General features: G+C 46.6%; 1 protein-coding gene across 1 annotated transcript in view; it reads left to right on the top strand.

Moving 5' to 3' along the window:
* Window positions 1–6,416: 6,416 nt before the first annotated feature.
* SLC5A1 (solute carrier family 5 member 1) overlaps window positions 6,417–19,295 on the top strand; it is a 58,662-nt gene continuing 45,783 nt past the window's right edge. The window contains exons 1-2 of the mRNA XM_037052590.1: window positions 6,417–6,774; window positions 15,630–15,701. Coding sequence (XP_036908485.1) covers window positions 6,640–6,774; window positions 15,630–15,701 — 207 coding nt within the window. The 5' untranslated portion in view covers window positions 6,417–6,639. The remainder of the gene's footprint in view (window positions 6,775–15,629; window positions 15,702–19,295) is intronic.

The raw sequence follows: 19,295 nt of genomic DNA on the forward strand, positions 1-19,295 counted from the left end.
GATAGTGGAAGGAGGAAGAGGGAGAGAAAGATCAGTTGGTTGCTTCCCCCATACACCCCAACTGGGGACTGAACCCGTGACCCAGGCATGTGCCCTGACCAGGAACCAAACCGGTGACCTTTTGTTCTGTGGGATGACACCCAACTCACTGAGCCAAACCAGCCAGGGCATGTCACGACCGTTTCTTTTCTTTTTTTTTTTAAGATATTTTCTACAGTAAAGTCCGCATTTTTAAAATATATTTTTAAATTTATTTATCTTTAGAGGGGGAGGGAAGGAGAGAAGAAGAGAAACATCAATGTATGGTTGCTTCTTGTGCATCCCCTGCCGGGAACTGGCCTGCAACCCAGGCATGTGCCCTGACTGGGAATCGAACCGCGATCCTTTGGTTTGCAGACCCGGGCTCAATCCACTGAGCTACACCAGCCAGGGCTCATGACCGTTTCTTAATATCCAAAGAATATAAAGAACTCATACACTATATGAGGAACTAATGGGCACATGAAAAGGTTCTCAAGATTACTAATCCTCGGGCAAATGCAAATCGAAAGCATTGTGAAATATCCCCTTATACCTGTTGGAATGACTATTATTAAAAAGACAGAACAAGTGCAGGCCAGGCTGTGGAGAAAAGGGCACCTCCTGCACTGCTTGTGGGAATATAAATTGATACAGCCACCATGAGAACAGCGTGGAGGGTGCTCCACAATGAAAACTAGAGCTGCCATACAATGCAGCCATTTTGCTCCCGGGGACATGTCCAGAGGAAATGAGGTCAGGATGTTGGAGTGATGGCTGCCCCTGCGTGTTCATTGCAGAGACTGTGTCTCATTCTTGTTCATACCCACAGTGGCTGGTGTAGAGTGCATACTCTGAGAGAAAGAAAGAGAGAAAGAGAGAAAGAAAGAAGGAAAGAAGGAAAGAAAGAAAGAAAGTTCTCAATGTAGAATTTTCAGGACCAGTCATAAGATGGGAGAGATTACTCTTTGATGGTGAAATAAACTTGCCTTTTCATTCTTCTCAAGTGACTTGTTGAATAAATGAATGAAACTTGGGAAAACTTTTGGATCTGCTAGTAGGTTAGGGAGAATGTATCTGGTGGGGAATTAAAATCTTATTATCTCTGGCTTGTTGCTTTGTGCATTTTTTAAAAAATTGCGGTGAAATTCACATAAAACAAACCATTTGTAAGCGAAAGAACCCAGTGGCATCTAACGTATGAAACTGCCATGTCTATCCCGTCCCAAAATGTCTTCACCACCTCAAAAGGAAACCAACCCCACATCCAATAAGCATGTGCATGGAATTGAAGATTCTGAAGGGCAGGGACTACATTTGTCTCGATCCCTTTGTCCCCCTGATGCTGCAACAAATGTTCCCCAGGTGTTTCCTGGATACACAGATGCCTTTCCATGTCCACTGTTAACTTTGTGGGTCTTTCGGGGACCTAAGGATTTCTGAGCCTGTTTTTTGTGTTCCTGGAATCCCAGCCTCAGTAGTAGGTGATGGATGAGTGGTAATTGGCTCTGTGGGGGGTGAGGTTAGCAGGTAAGAGTGCTTGTGAGTTCCTCAGCCAATGCCTTCAGGCCTCTGGCTACTTTCTGCCAGAAGCTGCTTCTTTTTTTCTATTTGATTTTCACATATATTTTAATATGATATAGATTACATATATTAACATATTTTAGTATTTCATATATGTATTTTAATACGACCTCACTTACATGTGGAATCTAATGAACAAAATAAACTGACAAAACAAAATGGAAACAGAGGCATAGATACGTGGAACAGACTGACAGCTGTCAGAGGGGAGGGGTTTGGGGGGATGCATGAAACAGTGTGAAGAGAGTAAGCAAAAAACATGCATGTGTATCACATAGACCCAGACAAGAGTGTGGTGTTAGCCAGAGGGACCAGGGGTGGGGAATAGGTGGAGGTGGGCAAAGGAGCTGCTGCTTTGTCTCATCTCAGAGGGGGAGTTGGAACATGCTGGGTGAGGGTCACACTGAGCTCTCAGAGGGCTGCCTTCTTCAGGACCTGAGTGACAGTTAACTCTTCCTACTCTACCTGCTTCCATCCTGGTCTCTGGATTTTCAGAAAACCAGGGCACTTGGCAGGAGATGGTGCCTGTAATGCTGCTGAATTTTGCCTGCTCCTGTTAGAATGAATGACTCACTGAAATGCCTTGCACCTCCAGGCAGCCCAGCGCTGGGCCAGGGGTGAGGTGTGGGGAAGAATAGAGAGGGGCTGGCTGGAGTGTAGGCTTGGAATCAGGGCTAAGACTCACTTACTTTTCTGTGTTCCATTCTCTCCCTGCTCTCTGCACCAGGGGTTAAAATATAGGCTTTGGTATTAGACCTACATGAGGTTGAGTAACAGCCTGGCCTTCTGGCAAGTTCCATAACTCTTGTGAGTCTGAAGGCTCTCCTCCACAAAACGGGGATGACAACGGGGGCTCATTGTGAAGGTTAAAGTTGTTCCACTTGTCCAACACACAGTCTATGTTTTCGTTTTTGTATCTGTGCGGGCAGGGCCCCAGCTTGGGGCCCCATATCTTGTGGTCTAGGTAAGGCGATGACGATGAAGATCAAAGTTAACATTTCATTGGGCACCGAATGTGTGCTTGGCCATGCACTGAAACGCATTCCCTATGTTCTCTCATTTTCGATAACTATTACTATCTTCAATTTGTAAGTGAGGACACTGAGGCCCCCAAAGTCAGACAGCTTGTTTCCAGGTTACCTAGCTAAGAAGAGCGCAGTTTGCAAAGGACTCAGTTTGGCCAGTGAGAGGTGGGCCTGTGCATTAGGAGCCTGCTGGCGGGGCGGGTAGCTCCCAGGCTGGCAGGCCCAGGTGGGGCTCCTGTAGGACCTGGGCCGATGAGTAGTGTGGAGGGAGACAGAGAAGGTTCTACAGGAAAATTCCCACTGAGTGATAAGTCATTACCCTCCAAATCCTGGGCACACTGCTGCCACCGGTAGATATTAGCTTAGGGACCTCAGAGACATTTGAATATTTATTTTTCTCCCAACAGTCTGGTTTAACTGCTGTAGATAGCTGGCTTTTCAAACTTAGGCCTTTGGTCTGACTATAGATTGTGAACCTGTGTAGGCTCATCTGCGGTCTGCTTCTTGCTTTCATGTCTGTCTTTTTTCCTATCAGCCTCGTCTTCTCTCATGGCCTGGCTATTGGCCAACTTTCTTCCTTCTCTGGGGTTCACGTGGTAAGGGCCCCTTTAGTGACCCTGGTTTTGCTTGGCACCAGTGAGGGCAGGAGAGGGGTCAACAGGGTCCTTATCCATGAACAGTGACCTGGCAGCTCTGGCCAGTTGCTGGGGGCAGGTGGTGCATCATACCATATTCCCCTGGAGGCGTCTGTTCAGGAAAAGTAATTCTTAAAGAAATTAGTTTGCCCACATGGTTTTTAAAAGGTGTACAATGTGATGATTTAATATATGCCTGCAGTGTGAAACAGTTATCCCAATCAAGTTAACAGGCACCCATCACCTCCCCTAGTTACCATTGTGTGTATTTTTCTTTTTTGCTGACAACATTTAAGAGCTACTCTCCTAGCAATATTCATGTACACCATGGTATTGTTACCTATAATCACCATGCTGTGCATTGGATCCCCAGAACTTACCTGGCAGTTTGTACTCTTGACCAACAACTCACTTCCTTCACCCTCAGCCCCTGGTAACCACCATCCTAGTCTGTGGTTTACGAGTGGCTTTTTAACATTGTACTTCATACAGCATTTCTTGTTCTGTGTCTGGCCCTACAGGGGGTGTCAAAAATGGCAGGGTTTCATTCTCTTTTATGAATGAATAATTTCCCATTTTATATATATATATATGACACATTTTCTTTATTCATTCATCTATTGACGGACACTTAAGTTCTTTCTGTATCTTGACTATATTGTGAATAATACTTCAGTGAACGTGGGAGGGCTGAGATCGCTTTGAGATACCGATTTCATTTTCTTTGGATATGTCTCCAGGAGTGGGATTGCTGGATCCTGTGGTAGTTCTAGTTTTAACTTTCTATGGGGACCCCCCCCCAACTGTTTTCTTGAATTTCAAATGTCCTGTTAGAAGAGACCGCTGAGGAAGAGAAATTGCAAAAGGGCCTCACACAACCTAGGGATGACCATGTGGGAAGTTACTTGCTGATGACATGATTTTATTTTTTTCATAAATTTATATTTATTTATCTTTAGAGGGGAAGGAGAGAGGGAGAGAAACATCAATGTATGGTTGCCTTTTGTGCGTCCCCTGCTGGGAACTGGCCTGCAGGGAATCAGCCTGCAACCCAGGCATGTGCCCTGACTGGGAATCGAACCTCGATCCTTTGCTTCACAGGCCCATGCTCAATCCACTGAGCTACATTAGCCAGGGCTTATTTTTTATTTTTCACCCCACTGGTCCCTCCCTATATATTGTGGACAGCCCTCCCCCTCCCCCAACTTGCCCTTTCCTGGTACATCCCTCACTCCCACCTTACCTGGCTTGCTCCTTCTCTTTCAGGGTCCCTCTCAAACCAGAGCTTTCCCACATCTCCCTCTAACCTCACTCATCCCCAGGTTAAAATCCTTGCCAGACATTTGGGGCACATAGCAAAAGGCTATGTGATAGGTATTTGTCTCATCTTCGATGACAGTCTGTCTCCTCCACTGGGCTGGGAGCCCTGTGAGGGGAAGAACCCTGGGGTCTCATTCACTGCTGTGGCCCCAGGCTTGGCTCCCCTGTCGAGGCACACAGAAGCTGCTTTTGTTATTCATTCATTTCCTTTAGTGAGTGAACGAACGACCGGCACTTTTGGGTTCCCCTGGCCACCACCCCTTCCTTCTCTGGGCATCCATGCTCTGCTGTCCTAGAAAGATCAAAGGACGTCCCTCCTTTGAGATCTGTTAGCACTTCCAGGCGTCACTCCTGCTCCCTTTCTGGATTTGCTCATTTCCATAGACTTCACTTTTGAACTTGGCAGGGCTGGCTGCCTGCAGCTGGAGGTAGAGGGCTGGGTTTTTCCTGTGGAGGGTTTCACTTCCAGATCAGACCTGAAGTCCCTTGAAAGCAGGGGCCATGCTTGGCCCAGAGCCAGGTTGAAACACTTAGCTGAATGCTGGACAAGTGGACACGATGATAGGGAGTTAGATGCTCCACTCTGAGGAGGCATCCGTGGTGGAGGAGCTTGGAGGCATCCAGGGAGAAGAACCCCTGATGCCAGGCTCCCTGGAAGGAGAATTCCTGCTCCCTGTGGTCGGGCATTCAGATGGGCCCTGGACATTGAATCCTTATACAGTTTACAGTCTTGGGGGTTTGATGGGGAAAATGGTAGACTGCAGCCTCAGCAGGAAGATGAAGCACTGATGAGGGAGGAGAGGAGGGACCTCAGAGGCTGCCAAGTGCGAAGGAGCAGGCTAGTGGCATTTGGGCCGTGGGTGGTTGTCTGGTGGTGTGCAGGGGGAGCCTGAGGCAGAACAGCATCCTGGCAGGGTTTGTGTGGCCCTTCCCCTTCCTCACCTGTACCTCATAACCCTACTAAAGATCCCTCCTCCTCCCTCCCTCCAAAAGAGACTGCTCTGTGGCCTCCAGCATCAGTGCCTGAAAGCATCTCCCAGCTGTCCTCTGAACTGGGCTTGCCCTGGCCTGGACTGCAGAACCACATTTATCATGGGCTCACAGTGTGGTCTTGGGTGAGTCATGCCTCCCCTTCTCAGCCGTCTCTGGTCTGAACCCTGCCTATGTGCTTCCAAATGGGTTGAGCCCCCAGGAAGGGTCAAGGTTTGACGAGCTCCTTGGCAAGGATTCCCTGGTATCTTTCCTCCTGCCCGCCTGAGAAGGGCACCAAATTGCATTATTGGGTGAAGCACAGGGCAAGAAAATAGCTCTTCGTAGGATCCCCTTTCCACATCTCAGTTTCCCTCTCCTTAGGGTGCGGTAACAGTGTCCCTGAAGGCTGCAGGCTGTGGAGGGGGAGATAAAACTGTGGGTGGGTGGGTAGTCATCTGGTGGTCCTCCTTTGGCCAAGAGGTTACAATTGTGCTCAGCTTTTACCAGCAACATCCAACAACTCTCTGTCTACCCCAGAATGTTCTCCGTGGAGACCAAGAACTTGGCTGCTTCCTGGAAACAGCCAGTCCGGCACCCATTTTATATGTGGGGAAGCAAAGTTCACAGAGGGCCTGGGACTGCTCCAAGGGCAGGTGACAGGTGTCTTGAAGCCACTGGGCACTTGGCCCCAGGTAGCCTGGTTCTTCAATGGAGCCGCTCCCGCTCTCTGCTCGGGAGTGGCGGGCGGCAGTTCCGGAGATCCGTCGGATGCCCGCTGCAGGAGCACTGCGGGCCTTTTTGACAGGTGGGCACCGCCCTCTGTTCGGCTCCTCCCCGCTGGCAAATGGCTTTATCTGCCGGCCCGCAGCCGCCTGCCGCGTGCCGTGGAACGCACTGCTCGTCCCGTGTTTGCGTCCCGAGCTGCTGCAGAGGTGCTCCCGACGGCGCGCGCAGCGCAGGGGTCTCCCACCGCCGCCCAGACTACCGCGACTTCGCGCGTGCCCTCCTCTGAGGCTGATCATTAACCCGAAGGCCTTGTAAGGAGCGAGAGGCCTCGGTGGTAGGCACAGCTCAACGCCGCTGCCATGGAAAATAGCACCTGGAGCCCCGCGACCACTGCGACCGCGGCGCCCCTTGCGACCTATGAGCTCATCCGGAATGCGCCTGACATCTCTATCATCGTCCTGTATTTCGTGGTGGTGATGGCTGTCGGGTTGTGGGTATGTAGGGGCCCTGGGACACTCGCAGACGGAAGGAGCGAGGGCCACCGGGAGGGACAGGACGAGAGGGGCGCACGGAGGAGCAAAGGCCTGGGTGAACTGCGAGGAGGGTCGGGAGGATGGCCTTAAAGGTATGTGGAGCGGGAGTGGAAATGGCTTGGAAGCACTTAAGAGAGGAAGTCGGGGGGCTCGGTGTGAAGTGAGGAGGCAAGTAAGGATGAGCAGAAGTGAGCTGGGCGCTGGCCAGCCCGGAACATGGGCACTCGGGACCGTGAGCAGAGAAGGAGGGCGAGAGATGGGGACAGGGTGTGAGGGGCAGGAGAGGGCCAGCCTGCAGTTGCAGGGAAGGTTCCCACGCTTGGGAGGAGGTCAGTACTGTCCTGGAGCCTCTTGGTCATCCAGGTTCGGGTGGAAAAAAAATGGTGTAGGTGGGGAAGGGCACAGGCTTCTGCCAGTCGCAGGTGCTGTAGGGCAGCCTACAGACGGGGCCTTTCCGTGTTCCCCTCCTGAGAAAGGCTGGCCCAAAGGCCTTGTGCCATGGGATCCCAGGGGTGGAGCGAGTGGGAGTTGGGAAAGCGGAGTAGAGGAGGAGGGGGAGGAAGTCTGGAGGTGGCCGGGCACTGGGAAGAGGGAAATGCCCCGTGGCTCCCCTTTGGGACTCTGGGGACACACCAAACCAGAGAAACTTGTTCTTAGAAGCCCGAGACATGGAAATTTCACTTGTGACAGACTGGCACACCCAACAACCAGAAGAGGTGTTTTAAATTCGCAAAAGTTCCAGCTACTCTGGAAGGCTTTAGTGGAGAGTGGCAGACCAGGAGGAGAGGAGGGTGGACATTAACTCTTCCATGGCCATGGAAATTTTTTAGGGATAAAGTGAAGTTGTTTTGTTTTTAAGTAATTGAAGAAACCAGATGTCACTAAAAGCCTCCCCAACTGTCACAAGGGCTTGGTGTGGCTGGCTCTTCCTCTAAACCTTCAGCTTCCCAGAGGTGTCCAATTAGAAGCTTGGCTCTCAAGTTTAGTAAGGGCTTCCACGTGGTTTCAGGCACGTGACCCAGGATAGCCTGCCTCAGCCTCAGTTTACTCAAGTGTGAAATGGGCACAATGTTACTTATCCTTAGGACTTCCCCAGGTTTTTGTGAGGACCAGCAGAGCTGAGTCTGAAAGCTCATTATGAATGCTAGAAATCTTGAAAAATACTATGATTATTTGCCCTCGAGGGGTGATCCAGGCCCTGAATTATTTTTTGTCCTTTTAAGTAAAATGGACAAAAGTGGCCAGCTGGCTAGGACATCCTGACAAAAAGCTGTGAGGCAGAGAGGGCAGGAATATTAGTCCCCATTTTACTGAAGAAGAAATTGAAGCCCCATGTGGCTGTGATTCCTGGAACTCAGGTGTCTTTTCCAGGGCACCAGACACTTTGCTGCCTGGCCTGCCTTCCTCCTTCCGCCCCTCCACAGCTTGTCACCTCTGGAGGCCAGAGGTGAATCCATCGTTTGTTCGATGTGTTGTATTGCCTATTTGCCAGACAATCACTGATCATCTCCATTCCCTTAAGAAATCTCATTTTATTTAGCCCTGCCAGTCCTGATGATGATGGTGTTTATTCTTTTCAAATATCCGTGAGTCAGAATCCCTTGACCTGTTAAGCGCTCTTTAATGAGTCTGCTAGTATCTGTCCACATTTAACCTTCCCCCTCTGGACCCTGATCATTTAGTGGGTTGAATTTCTTCCGGTTTACATCCCCCTTTCTTTCTCTTGGGGTGTCAAGAATGGCTTGGTTCAGGGTCAGGCATCCTGACTCCTGCATGGTCTCCCGGCTGCAGAGACAGAGTGAGCCAGCCCCACTGTGCTTCCTGTGCTTCGAAGAGACACAGCTAATGTCCCTCTGTCCCCACCCCCATCTCTTCTAACAGTACTTCATTCTGTTTTGTCCTCTTCCAACACTACTTCATCCAGTCATATTGAGGCCTGAGCTTATTCTTTGGTGTACAGTTGACCCTTGAACAACTAGGGCTTGAACTCTGTGGGTCTACTTATATGCAGACTTTTCCCAGTAACTACTAGGTTGACCCTCTGTACCCTGGGGTTTCACGTCTGTGGATTCACCTGACCAGGGATAGCAAACTATTTTCAATCCTTGGTTAGGAACTCGCAGACCTAGAGGGCTGACTGTGTGCATTGTCCTATGCCATTGTGTATAAGGGACTTGAGCTTCTGTGGGTTTGGTATCCACAGGGCTTCTCTTACCAAATCTTTCATGGATATCGAGGGATGACCGTGGGTAAGCATTTGAAGAGTCAGAAGTTACATGTGGGTTTCAAGTTCATGGGGGTTGGTAACCCCATGTTACTCGAGGTTAATTGTGTGTTTCCATTTTTTCTTTCATTATCTCTCAGCTTGTTTCTTGGGGGGATTTTGTATGCTTTTAGGCTGATTCTCCTACTTTATTCTTTTTGGAACATTTCATTAAACCATCCTTAAGCCCTTTATGCCAAGGGTCGTTAACTATGACCCATTGACCAAATCTGGCTCACAGCCTGTTTTGTGTGGCCCACAGTCAAGAATGGTTTTGACACTTTTAAGAGGTTGTAAAAAACAAAACAAAACAAGAAGAATATATGGTGGATCTCATATGTATCCCACAAAACATATTTACTATCTGGCTCTTTTTATTCACAGGAAACATTTACTGGCCCCTGCCTTATGTGACCATTTTGTTTTCTTTTGAGGGCCTAGCTATTTAATTAATTAATTAATTATTAAAAAATACATTTTATTAATTATGCTATTACGATTTTCCCAATTGTTCCCCCTTTGACCCTCTCTGCCAGGTACCTCTCTTCCCTCAAGCAATGCTCCCCAACTTAGTTCATGTCCATGGTCATGCATATAAGTTCTTTGGCTTTCTATTTCCTATACTATTCTTAACATCGCCCCCATCTATTTTGTGCCTACCACTTATGCTTCTTAATCCCTGTAGTTTCCCCCGCCATTCTCCTCCTCCCCCATCCCTGCTGATAACTCTCCATGTGATCTCCATTTCTATGATTCTGTTCCTGCTGTAATTGTTTGCTTAGTTAGTTTTTATTTATTTATTTGTTTATTTAATTCAGTTGATAGTTGTGAGTTTGTTGTCATTTTACTGTTCATGATTTTGATCCTCTTCTTTTTCTTAACTAAATCCCTTTAACATTTCGTATAATAAGGGCTTGGTGATGATAAACTCCTTTAGCTTTATCTTGTCTGGGAAGCACTTTGTCGGCCCTTCTATTCTAAATGATAGCTATGCTGGATAGATTGAACTAGGTTGTAGGTCCTTGCTTTTCATGACCTTGAATATTTCTTGCCAGCCCCTCTTGTCTGTAAAGTTTCTTTTGAGAGATCTGCCGACAGTCTTATGAGAATTCCTTTGTAGGTAATTCTCTTCTCTAGCTACTTTTAAGATTCTCTCGTTGTCTTTTACCTTTGGTATTTTAATTATGACATATTTTGGTGTCACCCTCTTTGGGTCCAACTTGTTTGGGACTGTCTGTGCTTCTTGGACTTGTATGTCTATTTCCTTTGCCAGATTAGGAAAATTTTCTTTCATTATTTTTTCAAATAAGTGTTTAATTTCTTGCTCTTCCTCTTTTCCTTCTGGCACCCTCATGAGTTGGATGTTAGCATGTCTGGAGATGCTCCAGAGTCTTCTCATCCTCTCCTCATTTTTTTGAATTCTTGTTTCTTCATTATGTACTGGTTGACTGTTTATTTCTTCCTCATGTTCCAACTTGTTGATTGGAACTCCAGCTTCTTCCCTTCACTGTTGGTTCTCTGTGGATTTTTCTTTATTTCACTTAATGTAGCCTTTATCTCTTCCCTTATGTGTTTGCCGTATTCACTGAGTTCTCAGAGCATCCTAATCACCAGTGTTTTGAACTCTGCATCTGATAGGTTGGCTAGCTCTGTTTCACTGAGTTCTTTTTATGGAGTTTTTCCTTTTTAAAGATTTATTTATTTATTTATAGACAGAGAGAAGAGAGGGAGAGAAACATCATGTGTGGTTGCTTCTCATGCACCCCCTACTGGGGACTAGGCCTGCAACCCAGGCATGTGCCCTGACTAGGAACCCAACTGGTGACCCTTTGGTTCGCAGTCAGAGTTAATTCACTAAGCCACACCAGTCAGGGCTTTTTCTGGAGTTTTGATCTGTTCTTTCATTTGGGTCATATTTCTTTGTCTCCTCAATTTGGCAACTTCTCTGTGTTTGTTTCTGTGTGTTAGGTAGAGCTGCTTTGACTCCCTGTTTTGGCCTACCTGTTACTTGTAAGGGGTGGCACCTTAAGTATTCCCCGGGGTGGGGCAACCCTCTTCCTTCACTGCTTTATGGCACTGTATGTGAGGGAGGATTCAGAGAGGGAAAAATGCTGCTTGCTTGGCTCTTGCCCTGTTTTCAGTCACTTCCCCCACTTCCTCTGTGTGACTGGTGCCCTTCTAGCTACTGCCCTGGTGCTTAATCTCAGAGTGGGTGGGTTTGTGGACACTCTAGGATCATGCAGGTCCTTTAAATGGACTCTCCTGAGGGACCGGCAGTTTCTTCTGCCTCCCCACCCCTCACTGGTTTTTAACATCCAGAAGTTATGAGGTTTTATTTCCCTACGCTGGAACTCTGAGCTGCGCAGTCTGGCCTGGGACTGGGATTACTTGCTCCCTAGGTGTCCCCCCAGTTTTTATCTGCCGCACATGAATGTGGGACTGTCTGTTCCACTGGCCACCTTGCCGCCACCACACCATGTCTCCTCTGCCCCTGCACCCTGTCTCCACCCCTCCTACCCATCTGGATGAATATTTCTTCTTTAAATCCTTGGTTATTTGGCTTCCATATGGTTCAATTTTCTTGCAGTTCTCGTTGCTTTTTGTTTTGAGGTTAGTTGTGATCCTTCTTATGGTTGTTCGAGGAGGCAAAGTGTGTCTATCTATGCCTCCATCTTGGCCAGAAGTCCTTATGTGATCATTTGCACGAATAACATCCTTGGATGCCTGAGTAGCAGGCCACTGGGGAGCCCAACATTTCCATTTTCAGCTGAGGGTCAGAGAGGGTGACCAGAAATCACTCAGATGAATCAGCATCAGAGCTGGGACTAGAACTCAGGTCTTAAGGTTCCACAGGCAATGCTCTTTGCATTATCTCATGGTGCCTCTTTCCTAAAACACTATTTTATTTCTGGGACACTATTTTATCCTCTCCAGGGTCCTTACCATCCCTTGCATTGCTGTGGCAGTGTCCTGGGGGTACTGAATTTCATCTTCCCTCACATATTTTCACAAAGTGAGGGCCTACAGTTGATCTCCAACCTATGCTTGAGTCTCTTCTTTAAGCCACTTGACAAAATCATCTTGACAAGTTGCCAGCACTTCACTAGAATACTTGCAGCAAAAACTCTTCCCAGTGGCCCTGTTTCCACCTCTGGACATCTCTGACAGCGAGGAAATTTTTGTTTGTTCTGAGCTCAGATCAGATGTCTTAGAGTTTCTCCCACTGTGTCTGGCTGTGCCTTATGTTGGCCACACTGAGTGAGTCTGTCCCACTTTATGTGTCAGAGGCTATAGGCCATACCTGAGTCTTCCCTTCTCCAGGCCCAACATCCCCATTTTCTCAAGCTGCAAAGGTCTCAAGAGCATTCCTTTTGCTCAGTGATATTATTATTCCATTGAGGGAAAAAAAACCCATGTGGGTCAATAATGGCACTTCTTTAGCTCCTGCTCCTTGCAGTAGTGAAATCGTTCTCTTCCAGTTGCAGGGTCCATGGGCAAATTTAATGCCATAAGTTACAGAGTGAGGTCTGGAATTTTAGAGTTTTCCTTTGAGTGTCCGGTGCTCATGGAGTTAGCGTGTTTCTGTTTGTAGGGAGTGAACAGCAGGGAGAAAGGAGTCAGTGTACCTAAGCTGCCATGCATGCCCCAAGAAGCACCTACTGAATGCTGCTGACAGCCTGTCTTCAGAATGCCTGCCTAGAATGGGGCGGGGTAGGGGGTGGAGTGTTGCTCATTTCCATAAAGTGTTAAGGGTGGGTAAAGGGGAAAGAATGGAGCCTGAGAGAATTGAGAATCCCATTCATTTAACTTTTTACTGAAGTGCACTATGCACATGGCATTATACTAAGCATTATGAGGGTTTAAATATTTGTAAAATAATTACCACAATCAAACTAAGTAACACATCCATTACCTCACATGGTCTGTCTATCTATCTATCTATCTATCTATCTATCTATTTTGGTGTATTGAGAACACTTAATATTTACTCTTTTGGCCAGTTTAGCTGCACCGTGCAGTATTACAAACTACAGTTACCACGCTGGACATCAGAGCTCCAGAAGTTAATCCTCTTATAACTGAAACTTTGTAGCTTTGACCAACACCTCTCCACTTCCCTCACTCCCTATCTTCTGGTAATGAATATCTATATCAGAACATCACATTGTACACCTTAAATATATACAATTTTTACTTGTTAAGATGCCTCGATAAAACTGGAAAGAAAATTCATAATATAATATAAAGTAAAAAAGGTGATAAGAGGCATGTATGAGGTATAGATGGAGGTGTCTAGAAGTTCACAAGAAAGAGAGCGTATGTTTGTTCAAGGAGGGGAGGAGAAGGTTCTGTGGGGGCGTGTCAGGTGAGGCTTCATGGTGAAGGTGGTATTTGGAGAGTCCTTGAAGGGTGGTTATGCAGGGTCTGTGCTTTTGGGAAGGAGGGGGTGAATATTCTAGAGAGGAAAAGGCTGGATATAGGTATAACCTCTCCTCACATTTTATCTGTCCCCAGCACAGCCGCTCCTGAATTCTTCCAACACCCCACCCTAGCCTCTGGCCTCATCTTTGTCCTCTATGCTCTTCGTGTCGAAGACCAGCTTGGAAATATTGTGTGTGGATTCCAACTCCATTCTTCTTCCAACCCTGCCTGGGGGTGTCAGCATTCTTCAACTTCAGAATGGTTTTTCCCTGGCCAGCTGCTGGAGCCTGAGTTCTTTGGACTTATTTCTGTTTCAGCCTTAGCTACCTTGTCTGCTCCTTGGTTCTGCTGTTTTTTTGGCTCTTCCCAGAAAAACCACAACAGAGGCCCCAAGTGTATGTCCTGTGGGAGAGAGGACCCTGCCAGGAGTCCAGAAATATCTGCGCTGTGCTCTCCCTGGCACTGCCTAGCGCAAAGGGGTATGCACCAGGTCTACACTGATTGCGTGGATGCATTAATGGTCCTGCTCCCTGAAGGACTCAGTCTAGTACATCTTTGCAGACTGAGCATGCAGCAATGTGCTATCTGTAGCAGACATGTTTGAGTGAATGAATGGTGGGTTCCTAAGTGCTGGAAATATCACCATCAGAGGTTAATGCCTTTGGACCAGTGATACTCTTCAGCCTCAGAGGTCCCTATGAAAACATAAACACCTCTGACAGGGCTATTATCATCCATTGGCATTTTTAGGGAGATTAGCAAGCTTCAGCTAAGGGAAGGTCATTGACACAGAGAAAGTAAAGGGAAAGGAGGCCAGAGCAGACACAGTGTCCTCCTTTACTGCTAGAGGACTGGGCCTGGGCCTGAGCTGGACCAGGAAATATCTGAAGGTTCAGAGGCAACATCCCAAGGAACTGTGAGAGGGGCTTGGTGGTCATGTATTGGATATGCAAGTCATTCTTCTCTCATCAACCTTCAGTGGCTCCCTACTGTCTATGGAATAAAGCCTATACTTTTTAGCCTGGCATTTGAGGGTCTGTGGTCTGTCTTCACTTCTCCCCACTCTCCCCGTCCATACACCTTAACCAGGTCCATCAGATGACATTATTCACTTTTCTCTCCTCGTCACAGTGGTAGCTCTACTTCTGGGTCATCATCGTGCTGCTCCTGAAGTCTGAAATGTCCTTTCCTTCTTTTCTCTGACTAGCAAACGCCCCTTTNTCAGTGGCTCCCTACTGTCTATGGAATAAAGCCTATACTTTTTAGCCTGGCATTTGAGGGTCTGTGGTCTGTCTTCACTTCTCCCCACTCTCCCCATCCATACACCTTAACCAGGTCCAGCAGATGACATTATTCACTTTTCTCTCCTCGTCACAGTGGTGCAGCTCTACGTCTGGGTCATCATCGTGCTGCTCCTGAAGTCTGAAATGTCCTTTCCTTCTTTTCTCTGACTAGCAAACGCCCCTTTCTTCAAAACTTGCTGCAATGCTGCCCTCTCTGTGAATCCTTTCCTGACACCCCAGTGAGAAGGAACCTCCTCCTTCCTCTGTATTCATGATAATAATTATTTCATGGTATTCAGAATACATTGAAAAGTAGTGTTTCTGGTCAACTCCTACCTACATCCTCAAAGAGGATAGTTTTGAGTTGAGTTTGAATGCTTAATCTTTTATGTAATATTTAGTATGATTGCTATGCATTCCCTTCCTTCCTTCCTTCCTTCCTTCCTTCCTTCCTTCCTTCCTTCCTTTTCTTCAGCATTATTGAGATGTATTACACATACTGAGTGGTGCTCTCAAAAACTGTGATGTTTTACCAGGCACTTTGAGTATGCTTGTGAAAAAAGCCATAAACATTTCCAGTTCCCCTTGCAGAGAGATTCAGGTGGAGTGATTCGTTCAAAGTCACACCATAAGCTCACTGCAGAGTTAGTATTTAAACTTTGTGAGCCTTGGTCTCCTAGTCGGTCATGTGTTAGTCCCTGCCTGCTCCGTCTGAGCACACTGGCGCTCCAAGGCAGCACGTGAAGTTGGGAGAAGGAAGTGTGAGTATATGGGGAGGTATGTCCTTCTGGCTGGCATGGTCACCCTGTTCTAGTTTTCTATTAAACTTTTGACCCTTTCCTCCTCAGGCTATGTTTTCCACTAATCGTGGGACCGTTGGAGGCTTCTTCCTGGCAGGACGGAGTATGGTGTGGTGGCCGGTAAGTTTTTTCTGAAATACTGTTTGCTTAACTACGATATTCCCTGTAGGAGGCCACCTTCTTCTTGGGTTGGGGCAGTGGGGATTCCTCCTTTCTGCCTTAGATCCTGGTGATTGGTCTCTGGCTCACCAGATCTCCTGGGCACCCTCACTGTCTTCTGATAAGGGAATAGCCTTAAAAGAGTGTTTGGAATCCTTCAAGAGATAGAGGAAGAGAATGCACACGTGGGCAGAGAAGAAAAGCAGAAAGAGCACACAGACCAAGGAAAGTTAGGACAAATTGGAGCTTCCACTTCTGTATCTATAAAATGAAGATGGTAAGAGTTACTTTCCAGGAGTGTTATGAGGTGTGGACGGACACCTCTTATGAGGTAGAAACTCAATAAACAGCTGTTTGCTACCTTTTGCTACTTTAACTCCCATGGAAGAAAGGCATTATCTGTCCTACTGTGGGGGCCTCATGCAGTGCCCGATGCACGGAGGCTTTAGGGGCATACCTGTTGAATGGGTAGAAGAGGGGCCCCTACTGTTCCCAATTACGGTTTTCTCCATCTCTTAGTGGATTTTGGATTTTGTCTACTTAAGAACCTCTTTCCCAGACACTTATATGAGGGCAGAACTATCCCAATCAAAAGACATGTGCATGGACCAAAGAGAAGCTGGGAGGTCCCTTCCATCCTACCGCACAGGGCCCTGGTTGGTTTGTCGGTTTAGCCCAATGACCCTTTGCATCCAGATTTCTCATCCAAATGACTGGTTGACCAATTTGGCTAAATCATGTAATTCCTTGGGCTTAGGATACAAGTAAGCCTGGCTGGTGAAAAAGCGGGTAATGAAGCATAAATACGATAAGAAGAGGCTGGTTAGAAGAAGAGAAATGAGAAAGTAAAGCAAGTGAAGTCACTGTCATGCATAGCAGAGAAAAGTTATGAGGGCAGCATGCTGCATTTGGGCTTTGGCTTGTTGTTTTGAGATGAGTTTTAATCATTGGGTTCTTCGCAATTGTTTGGATTACCCCTGAAGTCATTTTTGCTTTATCCTTAAGGTGGCCAAGAATACTGGGCAGAGGCTGATTTCCGTGGTGGGTCTCTCATGGTGGTCTCTCCTGACACTGTGTGTGTGGGGAGAGGGACACATATTCCGATGCCTCCTGCCTGTTCTTTGTCAGGGCTTTTGTATTCTCATGCTTTGAACTTTGGCGTTTTCCTAAAAGCTGGCATTGAACAGGCAGCTTGGATCACAGAGTGCAAGACAAGGCTGGGATAGTCCCTCTAGGACTGTGTGGTCCAATATGATAGCCAGTAATCACACTGGCTACTTAGACTGAAATTAAAATGAGGTAACGTTAAACTCCCCCTCCCCCCTAAATCACACTAGCCATATTTCAAGTGCTTAATTGCTGCATATTGGACAGTACAGATATAGAACATTTCCATCATTGTAGAAAGTTCTGTTGGACGGAGCCACTCTCCAGGTTTCAGAGCCAAGCCTGGCTTGAAATCTTAGTGGACTTGAGATTTGCTGAATTAGATAGCTAAATAGGACCTTGAAGTTTACTCTAGTTATTCTGAAAACGGTGTATCTCCACCCCGTCTAATGCTTCAGTGTCCCCTACAATAAGCCTGCTAAGTGCCCATCCAGCCTAAGTTCTCCCCTTTTCCCTGCTTTTAATGCCCTCCCTCATGATGACAGGAAACTTATATCTCTTCATGCAGAAGTTTTAGTGCTGATTTAATAGGGATAAGACGTTAGCTTCCAGCCTCTGGGTCTTGGGGAAGCCAATGATGGGGGAAGGATGGGACAGAAACACCCTTATGTACTCTACATTTGGTCTAGACCTGGGAACACCTCACGCCTCAACCAGCAATGATGCCTCTCTTCCTGCTAGTGCCCAGGTGTGGGTCTGGGCTGAGAGTTGTTTGGTAAGAGGAATTAGCCCCACCCAAAGCAGGCAGGGTTCAGTGTTTCATGTGGGGTTTTCGGTGAGTGGTTTTCCTTACTCGTGTCTAGAATTGAATTATTCTACCCAACAGAGAAACATTGCATCCTTCTTTTGTGCAGAAGCCACTGCTTCCTTGATGAGGCTGTAATTCAGCTCTTCTTAATTTTCATCTAAGGCGTCACAGGCTTGTAGCAATGGTTTCTAAACCTGCCCATGTATCAGAATCACCTGGGTGTGCTTTCTAAAGATACAGATTCCAGGGCTGCATTCCAGACCTACTTCAAAACAAAACAAAACAAAACAAAAAACACCTTAAAAAAGGGCCCTAAGAATATGCATTTTTAAAAGCTTCCTACTTATTTTTGATGGTTGGGCAGCTTTGATAATCACTGGTTTGTGTAGACTGCTCTATCTGGTCAGACTTACTGAAGCAGCACCATCTGTCAGGGAAGCTGGGAAGGGAGATTCTCAAATGGGGAACCGTGACCTCTAAGTCACTCCCGACTCTAGACTTTTCTAGAATACTCTAGAAAGTAGAATGTGCATGGGCTTTGACATCAGAATATCTGACCTGATCCATTTACTCATTGTGTGACTTTGGGCAGATTGGTGAACTTCCCTGAGCTTCAAATTCTCCCTCTATAAAATAGCAGAATAATACCTGCTTGGGAGGGTTCGTATCGGGATTCAACGAGACCATGCATCTATAGCACTCAGCACTGTGCTTGGCAAGTGCTCAGTGAATGGAAACATCATGATGTGGAGACCCCTTCAGCTGGCGTTTGCCTGGTGCACAGCACTTAGCCATGCACAGTAAATGGAAGGTAACATTTACATCAAGTTAGTGTTGCCGCTTCACTTAAATTTAACTTTCAGATTGACTGCATGACTAAGGGAACATGATGAACATGATTTATGTGTATATTTATTTAAAGTATTGTAAATAATCAAGTCCAGCTACACACTGACCATGTTTTAACATTTTTGAAATTGGCTTGTGTGTTACGATCAATCAGAGGCATGCATATTGAAGTAGCAAGGTGTTTTTCTTTCTTTATACTACATGGCATGTCTTATAATAGCCCGTGTTTTAGATTTAGTGAAGGACGGTTATATTCTCAAGTAGAGGTTTTTGAAAATATGTCCACTACAACCTTTAGGTGCTGCAGAAAGCCTCAGGGGCAGCCCTTTCCCTCTTCCCCAGTAACTCAATATTTATTTATTTATTTTATAAAAAGGAAGTCTACTAAGATTTTGTTTGACCACAGGTTCTGCTAACTTACAAAGTTTAAAAACTGCTAATTTAGAAGAGAAATAAGCATGGTGATTTCTAGTCTAAAATTTAAAATGGTTGAAAAACGTTATTGTGCTACATGCTTGAAAGGAAAACCTGGTGTGCAAGCAAGTGCAAATGTAAGTACTTCCTCTCCAAAACTGAAAAATAGTTTAAACTGTGTTAAATCTATACGTCTAAATTTCCCTTGGCATCAAAATACAAAGTCAGTTCAAGTCTGTCTGTTGGCCTGGAAGTTTATAACTGATACCAGTTCTCCAATGCGCTGGCCCATGGAGAACCTCACAGGGCCACAGGGCCACAGGGCCTCTGAAGCTGACATCTCTCTCAGCCTCTTGACTGAGGCAGAAACCCTCCAG

This window comes from Sturnira hondurensis, unplaced genomic scaffold (genome assembly GCF_014824575.4).
Source record: "Sturnira hondurensis isolate 20B ecotype Veracruz unplaced genomic scaffold, ASM1482457v3 Scaffold0007406, whole genome shotgun sequence".
NCBI lineage: Eukaryota > Metazoa > Chordata > Mammalia > Chiroptera > Phyllostomidae > Sturnira > Sturnira hondurensis.